General features: G+C 45.4%; 1 protein-coding gene across 1 annotated transcript in view; it reads left to right on the top strand.

Moving 5' to 3' along the window:
- The window catches only part of LOC124552255 (proteoglycan 4-like), a 45,032-nt gene extending 20,481 nt beyond the window's left edge, over positions 1-24,551 (top strand). The window contains exons 2-3 of the mRNA XM_047126536.1: positions 5,101-7,830; positions 24,466-24,551. Of these exons, the coding sequence (XP_046982492.1) occupies positions 5,101-7,830; positions 24,466-24,551 (2,816 nt within the window). The remainder of the gene's footprint in view (positions 1-5,100; positions 7,831-24,465) is intronic.
- The last annotated feature ends 1,173 nt before the right edge of the window (positions 24,552-25,724 follow it).

Genomic DNA, 25,724 nt, shown 5'->3' with positions numbered 1-25,724 from the left:
TCTGGCGTACCGGAGGCGATGGCTGGTTGCTTCGACGATCTCGACCGAAAGGCGAGAGCCGACTACCCACAAGAGCACCCGTACAGGCCGAACACAGAACATTCCCGCCCCCACGACAGTGGCCGTGGTTAAACGTTCCAATCAGCAACCCGAAAACCGGCGGAAAATTCCACCCCATTGCCGGAGCACTACCATTCCACCAATGGAGAATCTTGGCGCCAATTTCTGCGCTGATTTTGCTACGTCACGGAGCTATGCCCTGAGCAAGCCAATCGCAGTTACTATTTTGCAGAAAGCACGGGAATTTTCCCCGCCACAACTGCCTGGGTACACAAGTCATTCCCACGCCTCGCTGGTAGCCTGCCAGAAAGTGTTTTCGCCAAGATTCTGCAAAGTAACGGAACCTCTAGCCCAGCCGCTACTTCAGGCCCCGGCGGGCGTGTCTCTTGACAATGTCGGCGTCTGGAAAGCATTCACTCGACTGCCTCACACACGTCGGCTTAACCCTCCCGAGATCTGCAGAGCCCGCCTGTCACCGGACCACCTGGGTGACGAGAGACGCTGCGTGGGAAGTCCGCGTGTGAAGGAATAGCAACTTTCCACCGCATGCAATTAGAGAGGAGAATCGTAAGATAGAAATATGAGAGGGGGCTCATGCCACCTCTCATCCTTAGTACGTAACTACGTAAGCCGCCATAGAACCGCCCTGCCTCACAAGAGATTCCCGGCGGCAGTACGAGGAGCTGGAATATTTGTAGTCAAAACAAATCTAGTTAAATGGCGCCTCAAAGACGAAGGGGACAGGAAATGCGACTGTGGTCAAGTCCAGGACATGGAACACCTACTACAACAGCCCAGTCCATCGCTTGACAGGGATGATCCACTGGAAGCGCTGCAATACTGAGCTGGAAAACGTTAAGAGAAATTTTCCAGACATGAAATGTATGTAAGTAGTGGCCCGCCCGGCTAGCCGCTCAGTCTAACGCGCTGCTTCCCGGGCGGGAAGGTGTGCCGGTCCCCGGCACGAATCCGCCCAGCGGATTAGTGTCGAGGTCCCTTGTGCCGGCCAGCCTATGGATGGTGTTCAAGGCGGTTTCCCATCTGCCTCGGCGAATGCGGGCTGTTTGCCCTTGTTCCTCCTCAGTTACACTATGTCGGCGAGTGCTGCGCAAACTCACTCTCCACGTGCGCGTACACCATAATTACTCTACCATTCAAACATAGGGGCTACACTCGTCTGGTAAGAGACGTTTCCGGGGAGGTTCACTGGCGACCGAACCGCACAATAACCCTGGGTTCAGTGTGGGTCGTCGGTGGGGTGGGTCGACTGCTATGGTCTGTTGTGGGGTTGTGAACCACTGAGGGCTACGGCAGGGACGAAGCCTCGCCGCCGTTTCTAGGTCCCCAGTTCAATACATACATACATACATACATACATACAAGTACTAAAAAAAATGCCGTTACTGATTTAAAATCAGCACATTTCGTCATCAGATGACTTGCAACGTTTCGTGAAAACACTTATGTTGGTTTATATCTGACAAGGGAACCTCCCCATCGCACCCCCCTCAGATTTAGTTATAAGTTGGCACAGTGGATAGGCCTTGAAAAACTGAACACAGATCAATCGAGAAAACAGGAAGACGTTGTGTGGAACTATGAAAAAAATAAGCAAAACATACAAACTGAGTAGTCTATGTGCAACATATGCAACATCAAGGAGAGTGTGAGACCAGGAGCGCCGTGGTCCCGTGGTTAGCGTGAGCAGCAGTGGAACGAGAGGTCCTTGGTTCAAGTCCTCGCTCGAGTGAAAAATTTAATTTCTTTATTTTCGCCTTTATGATCTGTCCATTCGTTCATTGACGTCTCTGTTCACTGTAATAAGTTTAGTGTCCGTGTTTAGCGACCGCACCGCAAAACCGTGCGATTAGTAGACGAAAGGATGTGCCTCTCCAATGGGAACCGAAAACATTTGATCGCAAGGTCATAGGTCAAACGATTCCTCCACGGGAAAACGCGTCTGATATATTCTATACGACACTGGTGACGGCATGTGCGTCACATGAGAGGAATATGTTGTCGACCCACCTAACTTGTACACTTGGCGAATAGGTAAAAAGATTCTTCTACCTTGCCCGATTTAGGTTTTCTCGTGGATGTGATAATCACTCCCAAAAAAGTGATCAAAACATAAGAGTTTGTCACATAAACTGCAACAAATGAATGCAACAGCCGCACAATTTTCCCTGTGCTCTGTCAAAACATATGTTTTTAACGTTTTCAAATTTTTTCGTGTGTAGACCGTCAAATCCTGCAGATGTCCAAGCAAATCTGAACATGTCCTGGAATTCTGGAGAACGAAGTTGATTGTGTGTGTGTGTGTGTACCTGAACTTTGATAATTGTCTGAAAATAAAAAATTAAAATTTTCACTCGGGGGAACATTCGAACCAAAGACCTCAGATTCCACAGCTCCTCACGCTAACCACAGGACCACGGCGATACTGATGAAGTACCATCCTTAATGTTACATATGCTCACCATGGACTACTCAGTTTGTATATTTTGGTTATTTTTTTCATAGTTCCACACAACTTCATCCTGTTTTCTCGATTGATCTGTGTTCAGTTTTTCAAGGCCTATCCAGTGTGCCAACTTATAACTAAATCTGAGGGGGGTTCGATGGGGAGGTTTCCTTGTGAGCTGTCCTAGGATAAACAATAATGCGCAGTTAGGGAGGTGTAACAATAAGGGGTGTGACACGGAATTGCATTAGAATGTAACTAACGTGAAATGCCTACCTACATTTATTTTTACCACTATTCTCCAGCGAAACATACTGATGTGCTTCGTATTCTCCGTCTCCCTCTCTCCCCCTCCCCCCCCCCCCCCCCTCTCTCTCTCTCTCTCTCTCTCTCTCTCTCTCTCTCTCTCTCTCTCACACACACACACATACACACACACACACACACACACACACACACCTCGCGCGTATTGGTTTTCATTCTTTTACATTGTCGTTGGTCACGTGAGATTCTTACAAACTTCTCGATTCATTTCTCTACCGTCTGGTAGAATGAGTCAGTACTGCTGTAATTCAGAAACTGTCATTTATGTTTCTGTATTTAACGTCCTATATTTAATGTAAGATACAAAACCCGCCAGGGTAGTCGAGAACACTAATGCACTGCTTCGTAGACTCGGGTACGTGTGTCGGTCCCGGGTCGAATTCGCCCGGTGGATTGACGACGAGGACCGGTATGCCGGCCCGCCTGGATGTGGTTTTTAAGCGGTTTTCCACATCCCGCTACGTGGGGTCCTGAAATGTTACTATATCTTATTGCTACCTATCAGAACCCATCGGAGAGCATTAAAGATAAACACCAGTCCTAATTGTTCAATTGTAAAGTGACCTGTTTCCAAATTACATACAAAAATAACCAATATTTCAGTATACACATAATTCGAAAACGATGCTTTGCTGATTAACATTGTTCTTATGTGAAAAACACTATATACATGTGAAATTAATACTGTAACTAATCGGAAGAAATGTAGCACATGGTCAGGATGTACCAGTAAACTTAACATTATAAAATTACTACAGCAATTTAAATAGAACATATAAATAAAGCATGTTAGTTGAATCTCCGATATATGTCAGTACTAAAATTCAGGCACTAGTTGATTTGTTATAAACAAATTTAGAAATGTAATTGTTACCTTTAACATAATTGGTCATAAAATGTTATATTAACTCGTAACTAAGCTGAAAATAGGTTCACCTTGTTCAGCACTGAGATTGTAAATCTTTAGCAGTGTGTAGCTCATATTCGGTTTAACTTATAATTCTAATTTTACATAAAATTGTAATTTTCATTGTAGGTAATTGTTAACAAAATTATAAATAGAGGTCACGCGGGCGCCTTGAGGCACTCGGTTTTTGGCTGGGGTTGCGAGCAAATGTATTGTAGGCTTACTCGTTTGTTGATTGTTGTGCACACTGTGTCGTTTGATGTCAACTTCGGGTACATGTGATGTAGCCAGTACAGTTCACAAGGCTCGGACACCAGAGTCCTGGAAATATATTGGTATTAAAACTGCACCGTACTTTGGAATTTATTTGGGAGTTTTCCGCAATCCTTTTCATAGGCTGCACAGCAAGGAGACATGAATCCAGGAATTTTACAAAACCCCGAGAACTAAACAACTCTGAATGTTGGTATAATTGACGTGAAAACAACAGAGCATCGACTGGGCATTTCACTCAAAACATTTGCAACGCGGAGGTGGGGAAATACAAACAACTCAGTCCCCACATTCCACCTCAGTTACACGACTCACATGCATTTGCAGACGTTAGCACTAATTCATGGCTTACACTAAATGCAGACAGCTGCGGTACACTACTTCCGTCCCAGGAGGTGGGGGGCGGGGGCGTTCAGGGTGGCGGCAGGGCGGGCATCCGGGCCCCCCCTGTCAATAACGCTGTCTCAAATCCGTAATAACAAGGCTGACAGCTGACCCCGCATTGAAGTGGGACAAGGTCCAAGGAAAGAAACATTTAATGTACAATACAACTTCAAAATGGTTCAAATGGCTCTGAGCACTATGGGACTTAACATCTATGGTCATCAGTCCCCTAGAACTTAGAACTACTTAAACCTAACTAACCTAAGGACAGCACACAACACCCAGCCATCACGAGGCAGAGAAAATCCCTGACCCCGCCGGGAATCGAACCCGGGAACCCGGGCGTGGGAAGCGAGAACGCTATCGCACGACCACGAGATGCGGGCAATACAACTTCGATTTAACATAACACTAATGTTCTCTTGCACATTTCTTCTAAGAACATATGTGAGCTTTCTGTTTTTCATACGTAACAGAGCTGCAAGGTCATTTGTGAAAAGGTGTCTCCGAAAACCATCACAGCGGGAAAAACAGACTCAGCACCGCCGCTAATATGACAGCACGTAGCTTCAAGGACTGACAGGCATTATGGACATGCTCCAACTTGAGATCTGACCAGGCTGTTACAACCAGAGCACAAAAGCGGACGAAAAAGTGTCGGGTGAGCAGAACCAGAAGACGCCCGCAGAACCAGAAGACGCCCGCAGAACCAGAAGACACCCGCAGAACCAGAAGACGCCCGCAGAACCAGAAGACGCCCGCAGAACCAGAAGACGCCCGCAGAACCAGAAGACGCCCGCAGAACCAGAAGACACCCTCAGAACCACAAGACACCCTCAGAACCACAAGACGCCCGCAGAACCAGAAGACGCCCGCAGAACCAGAAGACGCCCGCAGAACCACAAGACACCCTCAGAACCACAAGACGCCCGCAGAACCAGAAGACGCCCGCAGAACCAGAAGATGCCCGCAGAACCAGAAGACACCCTCAGAACCACAAGACACCCTCAGAACCACAAGACGCCCGCAGAACCAGAAGACGCCCGCAGAACCAGAAGACGCCCGCAGAACCAGAAGACGCCCGCAGAACCAGAAGACGCCCGCAGAACCAGAAGACGCCCGCAGAACCAGAAGACACCCTCAGAACCACAAGACACCCTCAGAACCACAAGACGCCCGCAGAACCAGAAGACGCCCGCAGAACCAGAAGACGCCCGCAGAACCACAAGACACCCTCAGAACCACAAGACGCCCGCAGAACCAGAAGACGCCCGCAGAACCAGAAGACGCCCGCAGAACCAGAAGACACCCTCAGAACCACAAGACACCCTCAGAACCACAAGACGCCCGCAGAACCAGAAGACGCCCGCAGAACCAGAAGACGCCCGCAGAACCACAAGACACCCTCAGAACCACAAGACGCCCGCAGAACCAGAAGACGCCCGCAGAACCAGAAGACGCCCGCAGAACCAGAAGACACCCTCAGAACCACAAGACACCCTCAGAACCACAAGACGCCCGCAGAACCAGAAGACGCCCGCAGAACCAGAAGACGCCCGCAGAACCACAAGACACCCTCAGAACCACAAGACGCCCGCAGAACCAGAAGACGCCCGCAGAACCAGAAGACGCCCGCAGAACCAGAAGACGCCCGCAGAACCACAAGACACCCTCAGAACCACAAGACGCCTGCAGAACCAGAAGACGCCCGCAGAACCAGAAGACGCCCGCAGAACCACAAGACACCCTCAGAACCACAAGACGCCCGCAGAACCAGAAGACGCCCGCAGAACCAGAAGACGCCCGCAGAACCACAAGACACCCTCAGAACCACAAGACGCCCGCAGAACCAGAAGACGCCCGCAGAACCAGAAGACGCCCGCAGAACCAGAAGACGCCCGCAGAACCACAAGACACCCTCAGAACCACAAGACGCCCGCAGAACCAGAAGACGCCTGCAGAACCAGAAGACGCCCGCAGAACCACAAGACACCCTCAGAACCACAAGACGCCCGCAGAACCAGAAGACGCCCGCAGAACCAGAAGACGCCCGCAGAACCAGAAGACGCCCGCAGAACCACAAGACACCCTCAGAACCACAAGACGCCCGCAGAACCACAAGACGCCCGCAGAACCAGAAGACGCCCGCAGAACCAGAAGACGCCCGCAGAACCACAAGACACCCTCAGAACCACAAGACGCCCGCAGAACCAGAAGACGCCCGCAGAACCAGAAGACGCCCGCAGAACCAGAAGACGCCCGCAGAACCACAAGACACCCTCAGAACCACAAGACGCCCGCAGAACCAGAAGACGCCCGCAGAACCAGAAGACGCCCGCAGAACCACAAGACACCCTCAGAACCACAAGACGCCCGCAGAACCAGAAGACGCCCGCAGAACCAGAAGACGCCCGCAGAACCAGAAGACGCCCGCAGAACCACAAGACACCCTCAGAACCACAAGACGCCTGCAGAACCAGAAGACGCCCGCAGAACCAGAAGACGCCCGCAGAACCACAAGACACCCTCAGAACCACAAGACGCCCGCAGAACCAGAAGACGCCCGCAGAACCAGAAGACGCCCGCAGAACCACAAGACACCCTCAGAACCACAAGACGCCCGCAGAACCAGAAGACGCCCGCAGAACCAGAAGACGCCCGCAGAACCAGAAGACGCCCGCAGAACCACAAGACACCCTCAGAACCACAAGACGCCCGCAGAACCAGAAGACGCCTGCAGAACCAGAAGACGCCCGCAGAACCACAAGACACCCTCAGAACCACAAGACGCCCGCAGAACCAGAAGACGCCCGCAGAACCAGAAGACGCCCGCAGAACCAGAAGACGCCCGCAGAACCACAAGACACCCTCAGAACCACAAGACGCCCGCAGAACCACAAGACGCCCGCAGAACCAGAAGACGCCCGCAGAACCAGAAGACGCCCGCAGAACCACAAGACACCCTCAGAACCACAAGACGCCCGCAGAACCAGAAGACGCCCGCAGAACCAGAAGACGCCCGCAGAACCAGAAGACGCCCGCAGAACCACAAGACACCCTCAGAACCACAAGACGCCCGCAGAACCACAAGACGCCCGCAGAACCAGAAGACGCCCGCAGAACCACAAGACACCCTCAGAACCACAAGACGCCCGCAGAACCAGAAGACACCCGCAGAACCAGAAGACGCCCGCAGAACCAGAAGACGCCCGCAGAACCACAAGACACCCTCAGAACCACAAGACGCCCGCAGAACCAGAAGACGCCCGCAGAACCAGAAGACGCCCGCAGAACCAGAAGACACCCTCAGAACCACAAGACACCCTCAGAACCACAAGACGCCCGCAGAACCAGAAGACGCCCGCAGAACCAGAAGAGGCCCGCAGAACCAGGAGACGCTGCGCGGACCTGGCTGCTCGTCAGTCCCCAACCGAAATGGCGACTCACACCACACGGAAACACCACAACGTCGCCCCAAAGATAGTACCACCGTTACTAGATATCGATAAGCACCGCTGCTGCCACTAGCGGACAGACAACGCTTGCAAACGGAGTGGCGCCAATGAACACAAGAAGAAACGATACCAACCTAGAAACGGCACTAACGCGAGCCGCAACACGGATTAAAGTTGATTATAAACACATTGTTTTCACAGTTGTAGGCTTTCAAAGTGAAATAAAATAAATAAACATTTCCACATTTGGGATGGACAAAATCAGATCCCTGTGTCAACGTGTTCTTATGGTAAAGTCAGACAGCGTTAAAGTAAAAGTTTCGTGGGCCAGCGTGCACAGTTTATTTATTTATTTATTTAACCTGGCAAGATTAGGGCCATCAGGCCCCCTCTTACATTTAACCAGGCATTCTACTTATTTTACATTCATTTGTTTTAGTAGGCATGTTAAACTACATCTAGTACAAAAAGTGAAATAAACAATTTGAAAGGTACACCTGGAAAAATACATACATATAGAATTTATATTCTTAGGTCACAAGTACTGTTATAATTAGACATTATTGAAGAGACAGATTTTAGATAGGAGTGCTGGCAGCAGGGAGTATGAGGGAGACTCATGGTGAAGGGAGGAGAAGAATAGAGACATGATGAAACATAATTAAGGAAATATAAAGGAAAAGAAGATTGCGTGGCTAATAGAGATAGATGAAGAGGAAGGCACCTCAGGAGCAAGATAGGAGACGCTAGCTTTGCTATTTGGCAGATGAGGGGATTGTCCTTGTACATTAATTTTGCGGAGAACTTTATGAGGATGATAGTAGGAAATGCTTCAACTTCTTCTTAAAAGCAGCAGGAGATCGAATTTTGCGCAAGGTAAGGGGCAGTTTGTTCCAGAGGCGGACAGCGGCAACTGAGAAGGAGTTTGCAAAAGTTTTTGTTTCGTGAGTGGGCACAGCTAGGATACCAAATAAGAGTGACCTCGTGTTTCGATTATGATGACATGACAGGTTTTTAATCTCTGAAGCAAGGTACTGGGGCGCTTGCGCGACGAGGAGTCGGTGGAGTAGACATAGAGTGTGGTAGTCACGCAGTTTATTAGTGGGAATTTTAATTAGGGCAGTTTTACGTAGACATTCTTAGATGTACTCAGCTTTTAACAAGAAGCAGGAACTACAAACGTGGATAGCTGCCGGTTGCGGACGCCCTCTGCGAGGACGGGCAGGGAACGCACTTTGCTCAGAGCAGGTAGAGAGACAGCAGGCTTGGTGGAGCGGAGTGCGGTCCCAGAATACACCGCGCCGGCAGTAAACGTCTGGGCAGCCGAGGACTGCGGCAGGTGTGCAGCGCTCAGCTGCGGCCTAGTCTGGCCTCGTCTGGTGGGACTGCGGCCGTCGTCAACACGGGCAGACATTTAAGAGCGGGGCGTCTCTCAGCCCGCGGCAGAAGCCTTTGAAGGTGTCCGGTCACGGCCTAAGGACACAGCGCTCGAACTCTGCGAGTGCTCTTCACGTACGGAAAAGCACAATCAGGGCAGAGCCGCTCAAGCTGAACAAACCGACACCGAATCCTTGCAAAACTCACGTTGGTTTTTCCATCTTGTTCAAAATGGTTCAGATAGCTCTGACCACTATGGGACTTGACATCTGAGGCCATCAGTCCCCTAGACTTAGAACCTTACTAACCTAAGGACATCACACACATCCATGCCCGAGACCGGATTCGAACCTGCGACCGTAGCAGCCCCGAGGTTCCAGAATGAAGCGCCTAGAACCACTCGGTCACAACGGCCGGCTCCAAATGAAGTAAATACTGATATAATGTTGTTCATTACACCATCTTCAGTCACCAATAGAAATATCTCCACTTATAAGTGCTAGATCCGGCATTGTCATCGATGTGTATACTTCCCTTTAAAAAAGATAGAATACACTTCTCTTTAAGTAAAGGAAATTAGTGACATCCTGATTGGTGCATTGATTCCGTCCCTTCATTCCACACAAAAGTAATAACCTGATGAAACGACTCAAATGCAGCAGATGGATTGTGTAAGCTGAAATCCTAAAGCATAACCCCCATTTTCAGAATTGATATTGGAGCATTTACAAGGTCACCTAGAAGTGTCATTGAGAAATCGGTGTATATAAAACCAGTGTTGGATCAGCTTACCAATAAGTATGCTGCACTGTCTCAAAAACCTGCCCTTTCAGCATCTAAGTACATCTCTTCCCATACGCCCACACTCAGTTATAACCCCGGACGTTTTTGCAAACTGCTCCTCCGGTTTACACATCGTGACGAGCACCAGCAGACTACAGCGAAGTCCTGCAGTCGTTTCATGCGAACTTGTGATGAAGCTTTTTAATCTGTCAGCACCCTGCGTGATGGCTCTGTTTTGAGTATACGGAGAGCACAGATTATTCAACACGTTCTACAGATTTGCTGTTGCCGCAAGTGGACTCATGTAATACCTACCAGATGACAATTATTGAACTATATGAAATAAAATCGCCACAGCTTCTGAGAGGTTTTCCTTAGGACGTTCAAACTGCATGGATGGCAGTGGGACTTGATGGGAATTGGTACGGTTTACTTCGGTTTGGTTTAGTGATGAAGCCCACTTTCAGTTGCATGGGTTCGTCAATAAGGGGGTCCTGCCACGGTCCGCGCCCCCCCCCCCCCCCCCCTAGGAGGTTCGAGTCCCCCCTCGGGCATGGGTTTAAGATTAAGTAGTGTGCAAGCATAGGGACCGATGACCTAAGCAGTTTGGTCCCATCAGATCTTACCAGAAATTTACACTTTACAATTCGATAAGCAAATTTGGCGCATTTGGGGGACTGAGAATCCGCATTTTGCGATCTAGAAGTCTCTTAGTCCTCAAGGGTTGACTGTGTGGTGTGCAGTGTCCAGTCACGGAAAAATTGGTGCAATATTGCCAGATGGCACGGTGACTACCGAACGGTACGGGAAGGTTTCGGAAGATTATTTCATCCCCATTATCCAAAGTGACCCTGATTTCGACAAGGTGTGGTTCATGCAAGCCGGAGCTCGACCCCATCGAAGCAGGAGAGTGTTTGATGTAAAGCATGGGGGACTGTATTCTGGCTCTGGGGTACCCAGAAGCCACTGGGTTGAGCCTCGGTTGGTCGTCATATTCTCCGTATCTGAACGTATCTCACATTTTGTGGGCCTATATTAAAGACACGGTGCATAGTAATAACCCCAAAACGATTGCTCAGCTGGAAATAGCCATTCGGAGGTCATAGACAGCATCGCTGTTTCGACTCTTCACCGGATCATGAAGAATTTCGCTATTCCTCTGCTCCACAGCATCACCAATGATGGCAAGCAGATCGAACATGTCGTAACCTAAATCCGAATATCTGTAGTGACGTTTACATGTTGAATAAAGTGTGTACGCCGCAGTTTGTAACTAATTTACGTTTTTTTTCATATAGTTCAATAATTGTCAGCCTGTAACCAATGACGGAGCAAGGAGGACATCAAAAGTACACTCGCTATGGCAAAGAAGGCATTTCTGGCCAAGAGAAGTCTACTAATATCAAATACCGGCCTTAATTTGAGGAAGAAATTTCTGAGGATGTACGTCTGGAGTACAGCATTGTATGGTAGTGAAACATGGACTGTGGGAAAACCGGAAGAGAAGAGAATCGAAGCATTTGAGATGTGGTGCTATAGACGAATGTTGAAAATTAGGTGGACTGATAAGGTAAGGAATGATGAGGTTCTACGCAGAATCGGAGAGGAAAGGAATATGTGGAAAACACTGATAAGGAGAAGGGACAGGATGATAGGACATCTGCTAAGACATGAGGGAATGACTTCCATGGCACTAGAGGGAGCTGTAGAGGAGGACAGAGATTGGAATACGTCAAGCAAATAATTGAGGACGTAGGTTGCAAGTGCTACTCTGAGATGAAGAGGTTAGCACAGGAAAGGAATTCGTGGCGGGCCGCATCAAACCAGTCAGTAGACTGATGACCAAAAAAAAAAAAAAAAAAAAAAAAAATCTAAACAAGAGAGTACTTGTACAGTTGAATTTCAAAATAATTAAACTGTTTTTGATCCTCTCTCTCTCTCTCTCTCTCTCTCCCCTCTCTCTCTCTCTCTCTCTCCCCCCCCCCCCTCTCCCTCTGTATGTGTGTGTGTGTGTGTCTGTGTCTAAAATTGTAATAAGAATGAGATACTACTATTCCCACATTTTATGTACGTTAATGAGCCATAGTTGTAAAATACAAACACGAATTATTTACAGGCAGACGGACAGACTGGTGAAAGCGGACTTCGTGGTTTATTAGTGTGAGTTTCCTAGATATATGGGAACAAGCGAGACCATATTACTCTGAGTTACGTCAGCAGACAGGTTAAAAGAATGAAACCCAAGTTTATACAATTTCTAGAACTGATTTGGACAATTTTGACTGAACTATAGTATCTGAAATTCTCGATGTGAGATGAATAAAATACTTACTCTGTTGTGAGAGTCGAAGTGCATGAAATGGGGACCGTGGTTGAGAATGGAGACGGTGTCGCAGCCTATCCCTGTTGTTATTGAGTCTGCACATAATGCAAGTACTAAAGAAAACTAAGGAAACATTTGGAAAGGGCATCAAGGTTCAGACAGAAGAAATTAAAGCTTCGAGAGATTTGTCGGTGACATCGTAATTTCATCACATTGTAAAACAAAGACAATGCTGAGGAAACTAGACAGGGAAAGGAGACACTAAAACTAACAAATGGGTTTTGCTATTTGGATTGCAAAATGAGTGACGCTGATCGAAGTCCGGAGGATATGAAATGCAAAGAAGCAGTAGCAAGAAATGCGTTTCTGATATAGATTTAGAAGTTTGGAAGACTTTAATAAAATATTTTTTTGCAGCGTAAACGTTTTCGGGGGTGAAGCGCGGACGATTAACACCTCAGAGAGGTAAAGAACTGAAGCTTTTGAAATGCTGTACTCCGGAAGAATGTGTAAGATTAGATGGGGAGATCATACAATTAATGAGGAGATGCTGTATGGAATTATGCAGGAAACAAATTTATGAGACCAATGGGCTAAGCGAAGGGTACTTTGTTAGGACATAATCGTCAATTTGGTAAAAGTGAGAAATTCGAAGGGGGGGGGGGGGGTCAGAGAGAATAGACATCGTTGATTCATATCCAATGTTGACTGTAGTAACGAGGTCCTGATAGATGTATGATTCAGTAGTTATATAGACATAAACGGTTGCACAGGACAGACTACCGTTGAGAGCCTTCAGACTGAAGAACCTCAAAAATCAATCAACATACACTGCCCCGTCACATTAACATGACCACCTGCCCAAAAGCCTGAATAACCACTGTGTGCAGCGAGGACCTATGCGAGCCGTGCAGCAACAATCAGTGAGGTACTGGAAGGTACCGATAGCGATGTAGAGCCACCCCTACTCCAGGGCCGTGGCCAGCTTGTAAGTAGGCTGTTTGGGTTTTTATGTTGGTAACGCCACGTAGCGCTCTATATGAAAATCACTGGCTGTGCTGTGTGCAGTCTGTGGCTGGTTTGCATTGTTGTCTGCCATTGTAGTGTTGGGCAGTTGGATGTGAACAGCGCGCAGCGTTGCGCAGTTGGAGGTGAGCCGCCAGCAGTGGTGGATGTGGGGAAGTGAGATGGCGGAGTTTTGAGAGCGGATGATCTGGGCGTGTGTCCATCAGAAACAGTACATTTGTAAGACTGGATGTCATGAACTGCTGTATATATATTATCATTTTTGAACACTATTGAGGTAAATACATTGTTTGTTCTCCATCAAAATCTTTCATTTGCTAACTATGCCTATCAGTAGTTAGTGCCTTCCGTAGTTTGAATCTTTTATTTAGCTGGCAGTAGTGGTGCTAGCTGTATTGCAGTAGTTCGAGCAATGAACATTTTTGTGAGGTAAGTGATTTGTGAAAGGTATACGTTAATGTTATTCAGGGCCATTCTTTTGTAGGGATTATTGAAAGCCAGATTGCGTTGCGCTGAAAAAAATATTGTGTGTCCGTTTAAGCACAGTCATGTACAATTTTTCTAAGGGGACATTTCATACGGCGACCCTTAGCCGAGGATACCTCACTGGAATCTTCTGATTTTTTCTTGTAGTTTGTGCAATTAGTGCAGCCTTTGTTTATTGCTAGCGCGTAATTGTAGAGAGAATTTCCTTTGTAGTTGTAGTTTTTCATTCTTGTACAGTAAAACAGCTGTGGCATGCATGTAGATTCGCACCAAGTATTTCGCAGCTGCGCTTGCGATTAACTACATACTATTTTCAGTGCTATGTTAATGTGTTTTCTTATTTTGCTCTTCAAATTGTGCTTTTCTGTGTTGTCGTGTGAAATATTGTGACAATAATGGCGTGTGAAAAACGTAATACTAGACTCCAAAGTAAACTGAGAAATGACAGTGAAGATGAAAGCAGTGTGTTAGCGCCGTGTGGTTCAAATGGCTCAGAGCACTACGTGACTTAGCTTCTGAGGTCATCAGTCGCCTAGAACTTAGAACTAATTAAACCTAACTAACCTAAGGACATTACACACATCCATCCCCGAGGCAGGATTCGAACCTGCGACCGTAGCGATCACGCAGTTCCAGACTGAAGCGCCTAGAACCGCACGGCCACACCGGCCGGCGCCGAGTAATGAATTAACTAATGTTCAAAGTAGTAATTTGGTAACTGTGCATAGGGAAATGGATCGGGCGGCAAATAATGGCGTAGACAGTGAAACAAATAGTGAACAGGGAAGCATTATCGATCGATCGGTCGGCAACAGCTCGCCTCAGGAATCCGAAATGACAGGACACAATCTTGCAAATACTGTAGACTCAGGTTTTGCGTCCTCACCGTTTTCTCAAATAAGTCAAGACACATTTTCCGCTTTTCAAAATGCGAATATTGCCGGTTCAAATGCACTGCCGAATAGCACTGAGGAACATGTTTCAGTGCATTGTTATTACAATTAATGCAACAAATGGGACAAAGGCTACAAAAGTTAGACACAACACTTTAACAAAATCAGAAACAAATGGGACAAAATCTTCAAAAGTTAGACACAATTCTCTCATTGTTTTCCTCCCAACTGGTCGTTAGAGCACAGATTAGAATTTATGTGTGGCTACTTAGAGGATGAACCAGCTGTAAGAATGCGATCGGTCATTCACGATTGTCACAGTGAAGGAGAATTTTATCATGCCTTCCTCTCAGCATATTGGTCTCATGCTACACAAGACCGAGTAAAACATAACATCATGATGATGAAACACTTTGAACAATCTGAATTTTCCAGTCTTGTGAAATATTTTGAAGACATGTTGCACAAGAATCAGTATCTGTCAAACCCATACAGCCCCTCAGAACTCATCTGCATTTGCTTAATCAGATTACCTGAACATTTACGACATATTATTTTGGCAGGACGTTGCAAAGACGACATTGAAGGTTTTCAGGGACTCTTACAAGAATTAGAAATTGACACTGACATTCGCGGAACGCGAAAACAGGAACACGACAATTACAGGTCACATCCGTCACAATTCCGCGATGACAGAAATAATAAATGGACACGACAAGGCTATTCTTACAACGTAAATCATGACCAAAACAAACACCACCTGTATGACAACCGTTGGCAGAGTAGTAATAATTACAGGGAAAGATCACCTCTCCGCAGGAATGACTATCACAGAGACAATCAGAGAAACAGACAATATGGGAACCAAAATAATTATTATCAAGGGAGACAGAATAACTTCAGACGCAACGGTCCAGCGCGCAGTTACGATTCAGGAAGAAATTCTCCACCACTTAACAACATGATAAATGCTTTGAAGTTGAAACTCTGCACACTAGAAAGGGTAAAAGATTGCACCACATTTCACCTGTAAAACCATTTATTGAGAGATAATCTGTTTTTTAACTTTGTCTTTGCCATAAAACGTTTCACTTCACGTTACTAGTATTCTTTAGAAACTGTTATCATGTAACTATGTTTTGAAGCTAACTATCCAGCCTAGAACGTAGGGAACATTTTTAAACAGAAATTACGAATGGATTGTTATAGTGAACAGACGACACAGTGTTGTTATTTGTACATTCTTGCTTGTTAGTTGCAGGATTAAGTAAGGACTATCAGGCTTACATACTTAGAACATATTCTGGCACTACTAATGAGATTTTAATGTAACATTTTGGTTTACTTGATAATACATTCTGGATTTAAAGTACTTTCTGTGAGATACCAGATGATACAGTGGTTGGTTTATGTGACAGCTACACGATTTTATCACGACGCTACTAATGAGTGACCATTTACAATGTTGCTTTTGCGGTGTTTCTGTTTTATATCTTCACAGTTTTTCTGAATTATTCTGGAAAGTAAAACATGTTTTAGTAGTAACTTTTGTGGTATAGCTACAATGAGACAGCCTTTTTCGTAGCACAACAATACGTTACATTATAGTACTTTCTTGATCACGGTAAGGTACGTATTAACTACGATATCTATATGCAAAGCATTTCTCTTTCGTTTATGATGGGGTAAGTATGTTGATTTCAGCAGAACTTTGCTTACTGAGGATGATAACTACGACACTTCCACAGAGATTATCTTACAACAAGATGCACAGTTTAGCGCTACAGTACACGTATTTGAGTGATTAATTTTGTACTTAAAACATTTATTTTTAAAGATTTTTTAATTACAAAGAAAGTTTTCCGTGATACATTTCATTCCATTGCTGCAATCTGTAACACCTGAGGGTATAATAACATTAATCCTCAGGGGGGTACACGCTTACTTTGTGTACCATGTGTGCGGCAAGCAGAAGGAGCCCTAGCTAATATGGTATTTGCTTATACATCGGTACCATATTTACACAGCTATCTGATCATTTAACTGAGAGAGACATATGTTTATTTTACTACATCAGTGACACATGTTTACGCAATTACACAGTTGGATAACTTCACACTTATGAAATTTTTTTTTGTCTGTACTTCGTGAACTGTTCTTATTTTTTCGGAACCATTGTGATACTATGAAAGCTTTGAATTGTGTATTTGGGATGGGATCATGATTTTAAAGTACGTTTGAGGTAGATGACACTATTGAAATGAGCAGAGAATTGTTTTTAGGTTTTGAAATTATTGAAGGAAGCTACGATGATTTTGAGATTTGGCTGAGGTTTGATGATGTTATGATGAAGATGTGTATTATGCTGTTGCGGTATGTTTATGATCAATAAGCTGATGCTATATGAGGAATTTGATTATGCTACGTATTTATTATGATGAAATATTGAAGAAGTGTCTACAAATATGTATATGTGTAATAAAGCAAGGAATAATGAGTAGTGGTTAGGGACTCTGGTTTGTGAAAAAGGATGTTGGAAATCGTACTTTAAGAGTTATGAAATGTATGTATATGCGTGAATGTATCACTATGCTGGCAAAAATTTTTTAGACACTGCGAGATGAAGAAGCTTGCACAGGATAGAGTAGCATGGAGAGCTGCATCAAACCAGTCTCAGGACTGAAGACCACAACAACAACAACAAAATATTTACAGGATTTTGTTTCTACAGATTTTCAACGCAAATTCTCGACCTGTGAAATCTTTATCTGAGACTGTCACTGTAGTGCGAACTGGTGTCATAAATATTTCGCTAAGAAAGTTAAGTGACCTTCACATACTGCGTGGCGGGCACCCAGCTGCACGACAGTCACCTGGAAAAAAGCATTAGTGTGTGCCTTTCAGAGGCACAAGTGGAAAAAAAAGAGGCCATTATCCTCGCTATTGACACTCGTTTGTAGAAAGCATCGCAAATACGACACGCTCAAACTTGAAAACATATGATTACACTGTGGAGCTCTTAATTTATGATATTTACTAAAATGCCTAATGAAACGATGAGAAACATTTTTACATCTATTGTCTTTCTCGTTGAGAGATTTGCTCATTTTGTTTAATATCTAGCTTCTAGCTGCACTGCAGCATTGGTTAAAATAAAAATTAATAGATGTACTAATATCACTATTTTCTGTCTACAGACCCAGTAAAGAATAATTTTATAACATACTTCCAAAAAAAGTGAGGCAGCACAAAAAGCCATTTCCCTTCACAGGAACTGCATACATAATTTTCTTTTCAAGTACTTGGTAACTTATTTTGTAGAATTAGTTCTTGTGCTGCACCACTTTAATTACATAGATATAAAGATGTGAATATACATTTCCCTTAACTGCATCATTGTCTTTACTGTAATATTTTTGCTGCTTGAGCTTTGTCATGTTTAGATATAAGTTATTGCATTTGCTGCAGCTGTTTGCCAGGCATAGTGCTTCTGAATTTTAATTTGTGTTACTCTGCTAAGCCAGTTTACTACTGATTTATTTTTCTTGTTTGCTGCACATTGCCTCATATTAGTTGTAATATTGCAATTGCTTTGCTAATTTCTATAATGCTGCTTACTTTGAAAATCTGCATTTTTTGTCATTGCGGTTTGCGTTAATTGTTTTGTGCTGCTGCATTGCCTCGTTCCTTAGTTTAGCATCTGAGCTCAGTAGATTTAAGTTAGCTTAAGATAGGGTAGGCTATATAAGAAAACGAGTTGTGCTGAACTGGAAGAAGTGCATTGACAAGCTATAAGGAAATGGTTTGGCCACAAAAAGTAGTGTACAGTGGAGAAAGCTATTTTTGAAAGAGGATGTGAACAGAATACAGAAAGCATGCTTGGATTGGATTTTTTGGTGGAAACAAATGTTGAAATAAGACGAAAGATCTATGGAATGAAGTTTTGGGTTGGACTGCAGTACCAAATGTTACACTGAAAACAAACCCTGTCCTTTCCTCCTGTGTTATTCTGCTATGTGTTTGTGTACTCTTGTGTATTTGTGTTTCTCCTGTCCTTATGTGTTAAACTAATAAGAGTTATGTTGTAGAATTTTTCTGATAATATGTTATTTACTTTGTAAAGATGTTTAGACATTATTTACTCTGTTTTGTTTTAATGCTCATGTGTGAAGGTAATGTTTCAAAAGTTATTCTCATCTTTTATGTATGTACTTATGTCATAATTCTTGTAACACTGATGTACATGTTTATTTCTATTCTTTTGTCAAGCCTGTTTTACTACATATGTTATCTGTATTGTTATGTTCTTTAATGATGTATTTTGTACCTTTGTTATTGTATTTTTATGTTATAATATTGTAATCGACACCAGTTCATCAAATTAAGTAACTTGTAAGTTACATTTCACTGCACACGTTTCTGCTGGTCACAGTATATGGACAATATGTGAGAAGTAGGGACAGTGTTTGCACGTGTGTTGATATTTCAGCAAGGGACTGGTTAACAGCATTGCTGGTTCTAAGGATAATTCCAAAAACTTTGTGAGTGGTTTGTGAGTTGTTTATGGACTTTCTATATTCTCCGCAAGACTCTTCCACGGTGATTGTGCACCAGCACAGTCGCAACAGATGGCTGCTGGCCGTCTCTACAAGGACTGCAGTGGGTCTGCACCTCTGGTGGCCCACCAATACCATACACTATACCAGGACTACAGTGGATCTGCTCTGTGATGACCTACCTACCAACATTCTTAAACTTCGACTGACTCTGCTGTGGGTTTGCTCTGTTGTGGGTCATTAGCTGTCTGCGTGTCAAGAGTCAAGACTGTCTTTCCGTTGGAAGGACAACACTACTTCTTCAAGACTGCATGGAAATCCACTACCTCCGTGTGCATTCTCTTTTACTGCTCAGACTTTGAGAAAAAAAAACGCTGCAATTTTACTGTGATGAATGATCAGGACTGTCTTTATGGACTGTGAGAAAATTTTAGCTTTTGACCAACATTGTATCAATAATTGTGTGCATTTGATTTCTTTGTTATTGTAATTGTGAAAATTTTTTAACAAATATGTATTGGCCAGTGCCCAAAACAGTTTGTAAAAATTTTTGTGGGGAACATGGGGGCAATGTAAGTAGGCTGTTTAGGTTTTCTTACTGGTAACACTACGTAGCGCTCTGTATGTAAACCACTGGCTGTGCTGTGTGCAGTCTGTGGCTAGTTTGCATTGTTGTCTGCCATTGTAGTGCTGGGCAGTTGGATGGGAACAGCGCGTAGCGTTGCGTAGTTGGAGGTGAGCCGCCAGCAGTGGTGGATGTGGGGAAGTGAGATGGCGCATTTTTGAGAGCGGATGATCTGGACGTGTGTCCATCAGAAACAGTACATTTGTAGGAATGGATGTCATGAACTGCTGTATACACTCCTGGAAATGGAAAAAAGAACACATTGACACCGGTGTGTCAGACCCACCATACTTGCTCCGGACACTGCGAGAGGGCTGTACAAGCAATGATCACACGCACGGCACAGCGGACACACCAGGAACCGCGGTGTTGGCCGTCGAATGGCGCTAGCTGCGCAGCATTTGTGCACCGCCGCCGTCAGTGTCAGCCAGTTTGCCGTGGCATACGGAGCTCCATCGCAGTCTTTAACACTGGTAGCATGCCGCGACAGCGTGGACGTGAACCGTATGTGCAGTTGACGGACTTTGAGCGAGGGCGTATAGTGGGCATGCGGGAGGCCGGGTGGACGTACCGCCGAATTGCTCAACACGTGGGGCGTGAGGTCTCCACAGTACATCGATGTTGTCGCCAGTGGTCGGTGGAAGGTGCACGTGCCCGTCGACTGGGACCGGACCGCAGCGACGCACGGATGCACGCCAAGACCGTAGGATCCTACGCAGTGCCGTAGGGGACCGCACCGCCACTTCCCAGCAAATTAGGGACACTGTTGCTCCTGGGGTATCGGCGAGGACCATTCGCAACCGTCTCCATGAAGCTGGGCTACGGTCCCGCACACCGTTAGGCCGTCTTCCGCTCACGCCCCAACATCGTGCAGCCCGCCTCCAGTGGTGTCGCGACAGGCGTGAATGGAGGGACGAATGGAGACGTGTCGTCTTCAGCGATGAGAGTCGCTTCTGCCTTGGTGCCAATGATGGTCGTATGCGTGTTTGGCGCCGTGCAGGTGAGCGCCACAATCAGGACTGCATACGACCGAGGCACACAGGGCCAACACCCGGCATCATGGTGTTGGGAGCGATCTCCTACACTGGCCGTACACCACTGGTGATCGTCGAGGGGACACTGAATAGTGCACGGTACATCCAAACCGTCATCGAACCCATCGTTCTACCATTCCTAGACCGGCAAGGGAACTTGCTGTTCCAACAGGACAATGCACGTCCGCATGTATCCCGTGCCACCCAACGAGCTCTAGAAGGTGTAAGTCAACTACCCTGGCCAACAAGATCTCCGGATCTGTCCCCCATTGAGCATGTTTGGGACTGGATGAAGCGTCGTCTCACGCGCTCTGCACGTCCAGCACGAACGCTGGTCCAACTGAGGCGCCAGGTGGAAATGGCATGGCAAGCCGTTCCACAGGACTACATCCAGCATCTCTACGACCGTCTACATGGGAGAATAGCAGCCTGCATTGCTGCGAAAGGTGGATATACACTGTACTAGTGCCGACATTGTGCATGCTCTGTTGCCTGTGTCTATGTGCCTGTGGTTCTGTCAGTGTGATCATGTGATGTATCTGACCCCAGGAATGTGTCAATAAAGTTTCCCCTTCCTGGGACGATGAATTCACGGAGTTCTTATTTCAATTTCCAGGAGTGTATGTATTATCATTTTTGAACACTATTGATGTAAAAACATTGTTTGTTCTCTATCAAAATCTTTCATTTGCTAACTATGCCTATCAGTAGTTAGTGCCTTCAGTAGTTTGAATCTTTCATTTAGCTGGCAGTTGTGGCGCTCGCTGTATTGCAGTAGTTCGAGCAATGAAGATTTTTGTGAGGTAAGTGATTTGTGAAAGGTATAGTTTAATGTTATTCAGGGCCATTCGTTTGTAGGGATTATTGAAAGTCAGATTACGTTGCGCTAAAAAAAATATTGTGTGTCAGTTTAAGCACAGTCTTGTATAATTGTTGAAAGGGGACGTTTCAAGCTGCAGTAGGTTTCTCGGTTGGGAAACATGCCGCGAGCAGCGTGGTGATGGTAGTCCCACAGAATCTCGAATGTGTTTAAATCCGGAGAGTTTGATGGCCAGGGGAGTACGGTAAACTAATCCTGGTGCTCTTAAAACCACGCTCGTCCACTGTCAGCTATGTGATACGCTGCATTGTCGTGTTGGTAGATGCCTTTGTGCCGAGGAAAAACTCCAACTAGAAGTGCGACTGAGGAATCTGTGTATATAAAACCAATGTTGCATCAACTTACCAATGACATGGTCCGCTAAGATAGCTGCATAGTAGGGTTGATCCACTGGGCCTTCCACAATCAAGATGTCACTCTCATACCGCAGAACGTAAAACTCCCTCCTCCGGGACCCTTTGCTTTCAGACGTGTCACGCTGTGCACGCTAACAGCCTGTTGTCTGATGGAGTATAAAATGTGATTCATCTGAAAAGACCACCTGTCGCCACTCAGTGGAGTCCAGCTGAGGTATTGGCGTACAGATTCCAGCCTTAGCCGCCGATGAACAGTAGTCAGCACGGGTGTGTGACCCACGCGCCTTCTGCGAAGGCCCATACGCAACAAAATTCGCTGAAGGGCCATTGAGGAGAGACCGATGGTAGTCATTTGGTTCGTCTGGGTGGTCAGTCGCTCAGCAGTTGCACGTCTATTCGCCCATGCATATCTTTGCAGCCGTCGTTCACAGCTGTCACCTATGGCCCGTGGTGCATGTAGCAGCCCTTTTCCTGTTTTCGCTTTTTCGTCTAATGGGTGAAAGTTTGGTTTTATTTTTTTTACACACTGACTGTCATTGAAGGGTTTTACTTTTATTTAATATTGTCCCGGCTAAGTATCAGTTTGATTACTTTTAAAACCCAATGTTAAACATGGGACACTACACTTGTAGTCTTCCCAACTCTGAGAGAAAAAATCTTTAGTAGCTTTACTACCAATGTTTACAGACGACGATACTTCAACCTTTCGTTCAATTGTTTCAAATACGAATCGCTAGTTCGTTCTTGGCATAGATCACGTAACCTTAACGTTTATTAATCTAAGTTAAATTAATGTTCAAGAGTCGTATTATATTTCAAATTAACAACGTCAGTTTATTGACAAGAATTATTAATAAATAGGTTCACTCTTACGATCTCATTCAAAGAAGTTCTTTAATTAGATGGCTAAGTAGGATTCCCGCTAGCATCAGAGATGTTAGATAATATCCTGTCACTTTCGGTAAATAAGTTATTTGTATTTAATATCCGCAAACTGTCATTATCAACTATCACTAGTCGCTGAAATTAAAGTTTCCCACTATCACAATTCAAAGTCCGAATCCGGTTAAAATTCTTAATTCAGTAAAGCGTTTAAATATTCACACGAATTGACATTAAAGCCAAAGAGATTACTATTCTCCTTCCCGTTTATCTAATCTGATAAATGTCCAAATTAAAGTCTTGAATTGACGATCCTCAAAAACAATCTCGTCACGATCTATTCTTGATCCCCGTTTAATAAAGTCACAATTGTTGTTCTCTAAAGCTGTACGTCCTAAATAACTTCCGAACTAGAGCAGACTAGAGACTGGAGTATCGTAATTACAACGTATGGCTATTTATACTTTAATAAAAACTATCTTTTCTATCCCAGACCTACGTTCTATGACTATAATATTGATTTTCTTAAGTATTGGAATAACTAATATTTTAATATTTTCTACTCTTTTTCCCCTTCCCATGTTTCTAAAATTTATAATTAAATTTTACTTTTCTTTTCTTTTGCTTTCCATACTAGATATTTTCCTCTGTTTGTTTTTTATTTATTTTTCGTAATTACTACTTGTGGAGGGACTTGGGTCATTGGGTAAATTGATATTTTAAGGACATGGGTGCTAATTTGGAAGCTATTTTTGTTTTTTCAACACCGAGAGGCGCTCTAGGTGTTAAATGCACCACAATAGCCTTGGCGCCTATTTTGGGTAGTGCCACTAAACCGGGCACGGTATGCTTTAACTACGGCGGCAGGCGACCAGTTTACAAAGCTGGCCCTTTCGGAAATGCGCCCGTCCTTCTCCCGAAATCCATTGTTCATGCTCTTTTGGACGTCAGACAAATCGCCCCGTTTCCGCATTACGATACAAACTGCACTATTTTCCTCGTCCACCCGACACACTTTACACTCTTTGACCTTTTACTGTTAGTTTTGTCACCTGCCATCTGTGAGTGATTGCTGCACGTTGGCTTGGAACGTAGGCGATGACCACAATCTGATTGGACCGTGTAGCAGTATGGCGTAAGCTGATGATCAGTTACGATAATTCATTGTTACCATACGCGAGCGGTTGCCGCAACTTCCCGACGTCGGCAACGTGGTGCTAATGGAGAGGCACGCAGCGCTAACGTAAACAGCAGCCGTGCCAGCTGCGCCCCGTCTTCCAGGGAACAAATGGCTGTAAATAACTAAGAATCGCCCCAGTTAAATCGTCCCGTTGTGCGCTGGCTCAAAGTGCGGCTGTCTGGCGCCTCTATTTCCAGTATCGGCGAAAGAGTTTAAGAGGCCGTGCCGGACGAGAGGCGGCAGTAAAAGTCGGCCCGCGGAGCGACCGGCGCAACAGGTGTAGGCTCGGCCGCCTTTGAAGGCGCCGCCACCGGTTGCCGGGCAACGGCCGTCTCTCAGGCCCGCGTTTACGAGCGCTGATCAAACGTAGCAGCCGCACTCGCTGCTTCTCAAAACAGCGCCTTTTTAATACTGCTCACAGCCGGTGTCGGGTGTCGCAAAGCGGTCCGCTTAATCAGCAGAAGTCACTGTGCAAGCGGCAGCAACTGCGACGGTGTAATGGTATTGTCGACAGCCAGTAGAACAGCAGACCACCTCTAACGTCCTGTGCTAAGCTAGGCTGGAGATGCCAAAACATGTTAAAGTATCGATACATCGACTGAACGATATACAGAGCTTTCGGAAATTCCCGTTATGAACTGATAAAGGGGAGTGAGTACGGAACATTTTGAATAGGAAGACGTGTCTGGAAATGTGCCGTTTCCAGGCTACGAAGATTTCAGCTCAGATGTTTAGCTCATCCACTTCTGTTTGAGGAAATAAAGTAGGGCAGCCGGCCGCTGTGGCCGAGCGGTTCTAGGCACTTCAGTCCGGTACCGCGCTGCTGCTGCGGTCGCAGGTTCGAATCTTGCCTCGGGCACGGATGTGTGTGATGTCCTTAGGTTAGGTTTAATTAATTCTAAGTCTAGGGGACTGATGACCTCAGATGTCAAGTCCCATAGTACTTAGGGCCATTTGAACAAAGTGGGCGTGATACAGTAGATTTATTATGTAAAATTTCGAAAGGAAACGCAACGAAATCTCCATTTATTGCGTAAGAACATATGTTTGTGTTAACATTTAAGCATTACCTATTTACATTATTCCAGAACAAAAAACGAACCAGCATACTGTACGTGCAGAACAGTACTGATACATTACAGTAGCGGTTCGATGTGGCGATCACCATCGTTGTTACAGACCTTGTACCTATGAATCCTATTCTGGTACATTCTCTCCACCCCACCTGGTGCCTTCAGTTTCTAGTGCAGTGGGCAGAACAAGTATCAAGAGATCTTCCTCTGCCTTTATAGGACTCTCGTAAATTAAACTTTGCATACGGCCCAACGACAAGTAGTCGCCAGGTGTTGAATACGGCGATAGTGACGGTCACGCAGTTGGACCATTCCTGCCTATCTATCTTTCACCATATTGGCCACTGAGATGTCTCCAAACTGCATGAGAGAAGTGAAGTGTT

Source organism: Schistocerca americana, chromosome 10, assembly GCF_021461395.2.
Source record: "Schistocerca americana isolate TAMUIC-IGC-003095 chromosome 10, iqSchAmer2.1, whole genome shotgun sequence".
Classification (NCBI taxonomy): Eukaryota; Metazoa; Arthropoda; class Insecta; order Orthoptera; family Acrididae; genus Schistocerca; species Schistocerca americana.
Note: the sequence above shows the minus strand (reverse complement) of the source record. Positions and strands in the feature narration are given on the sequence as shown.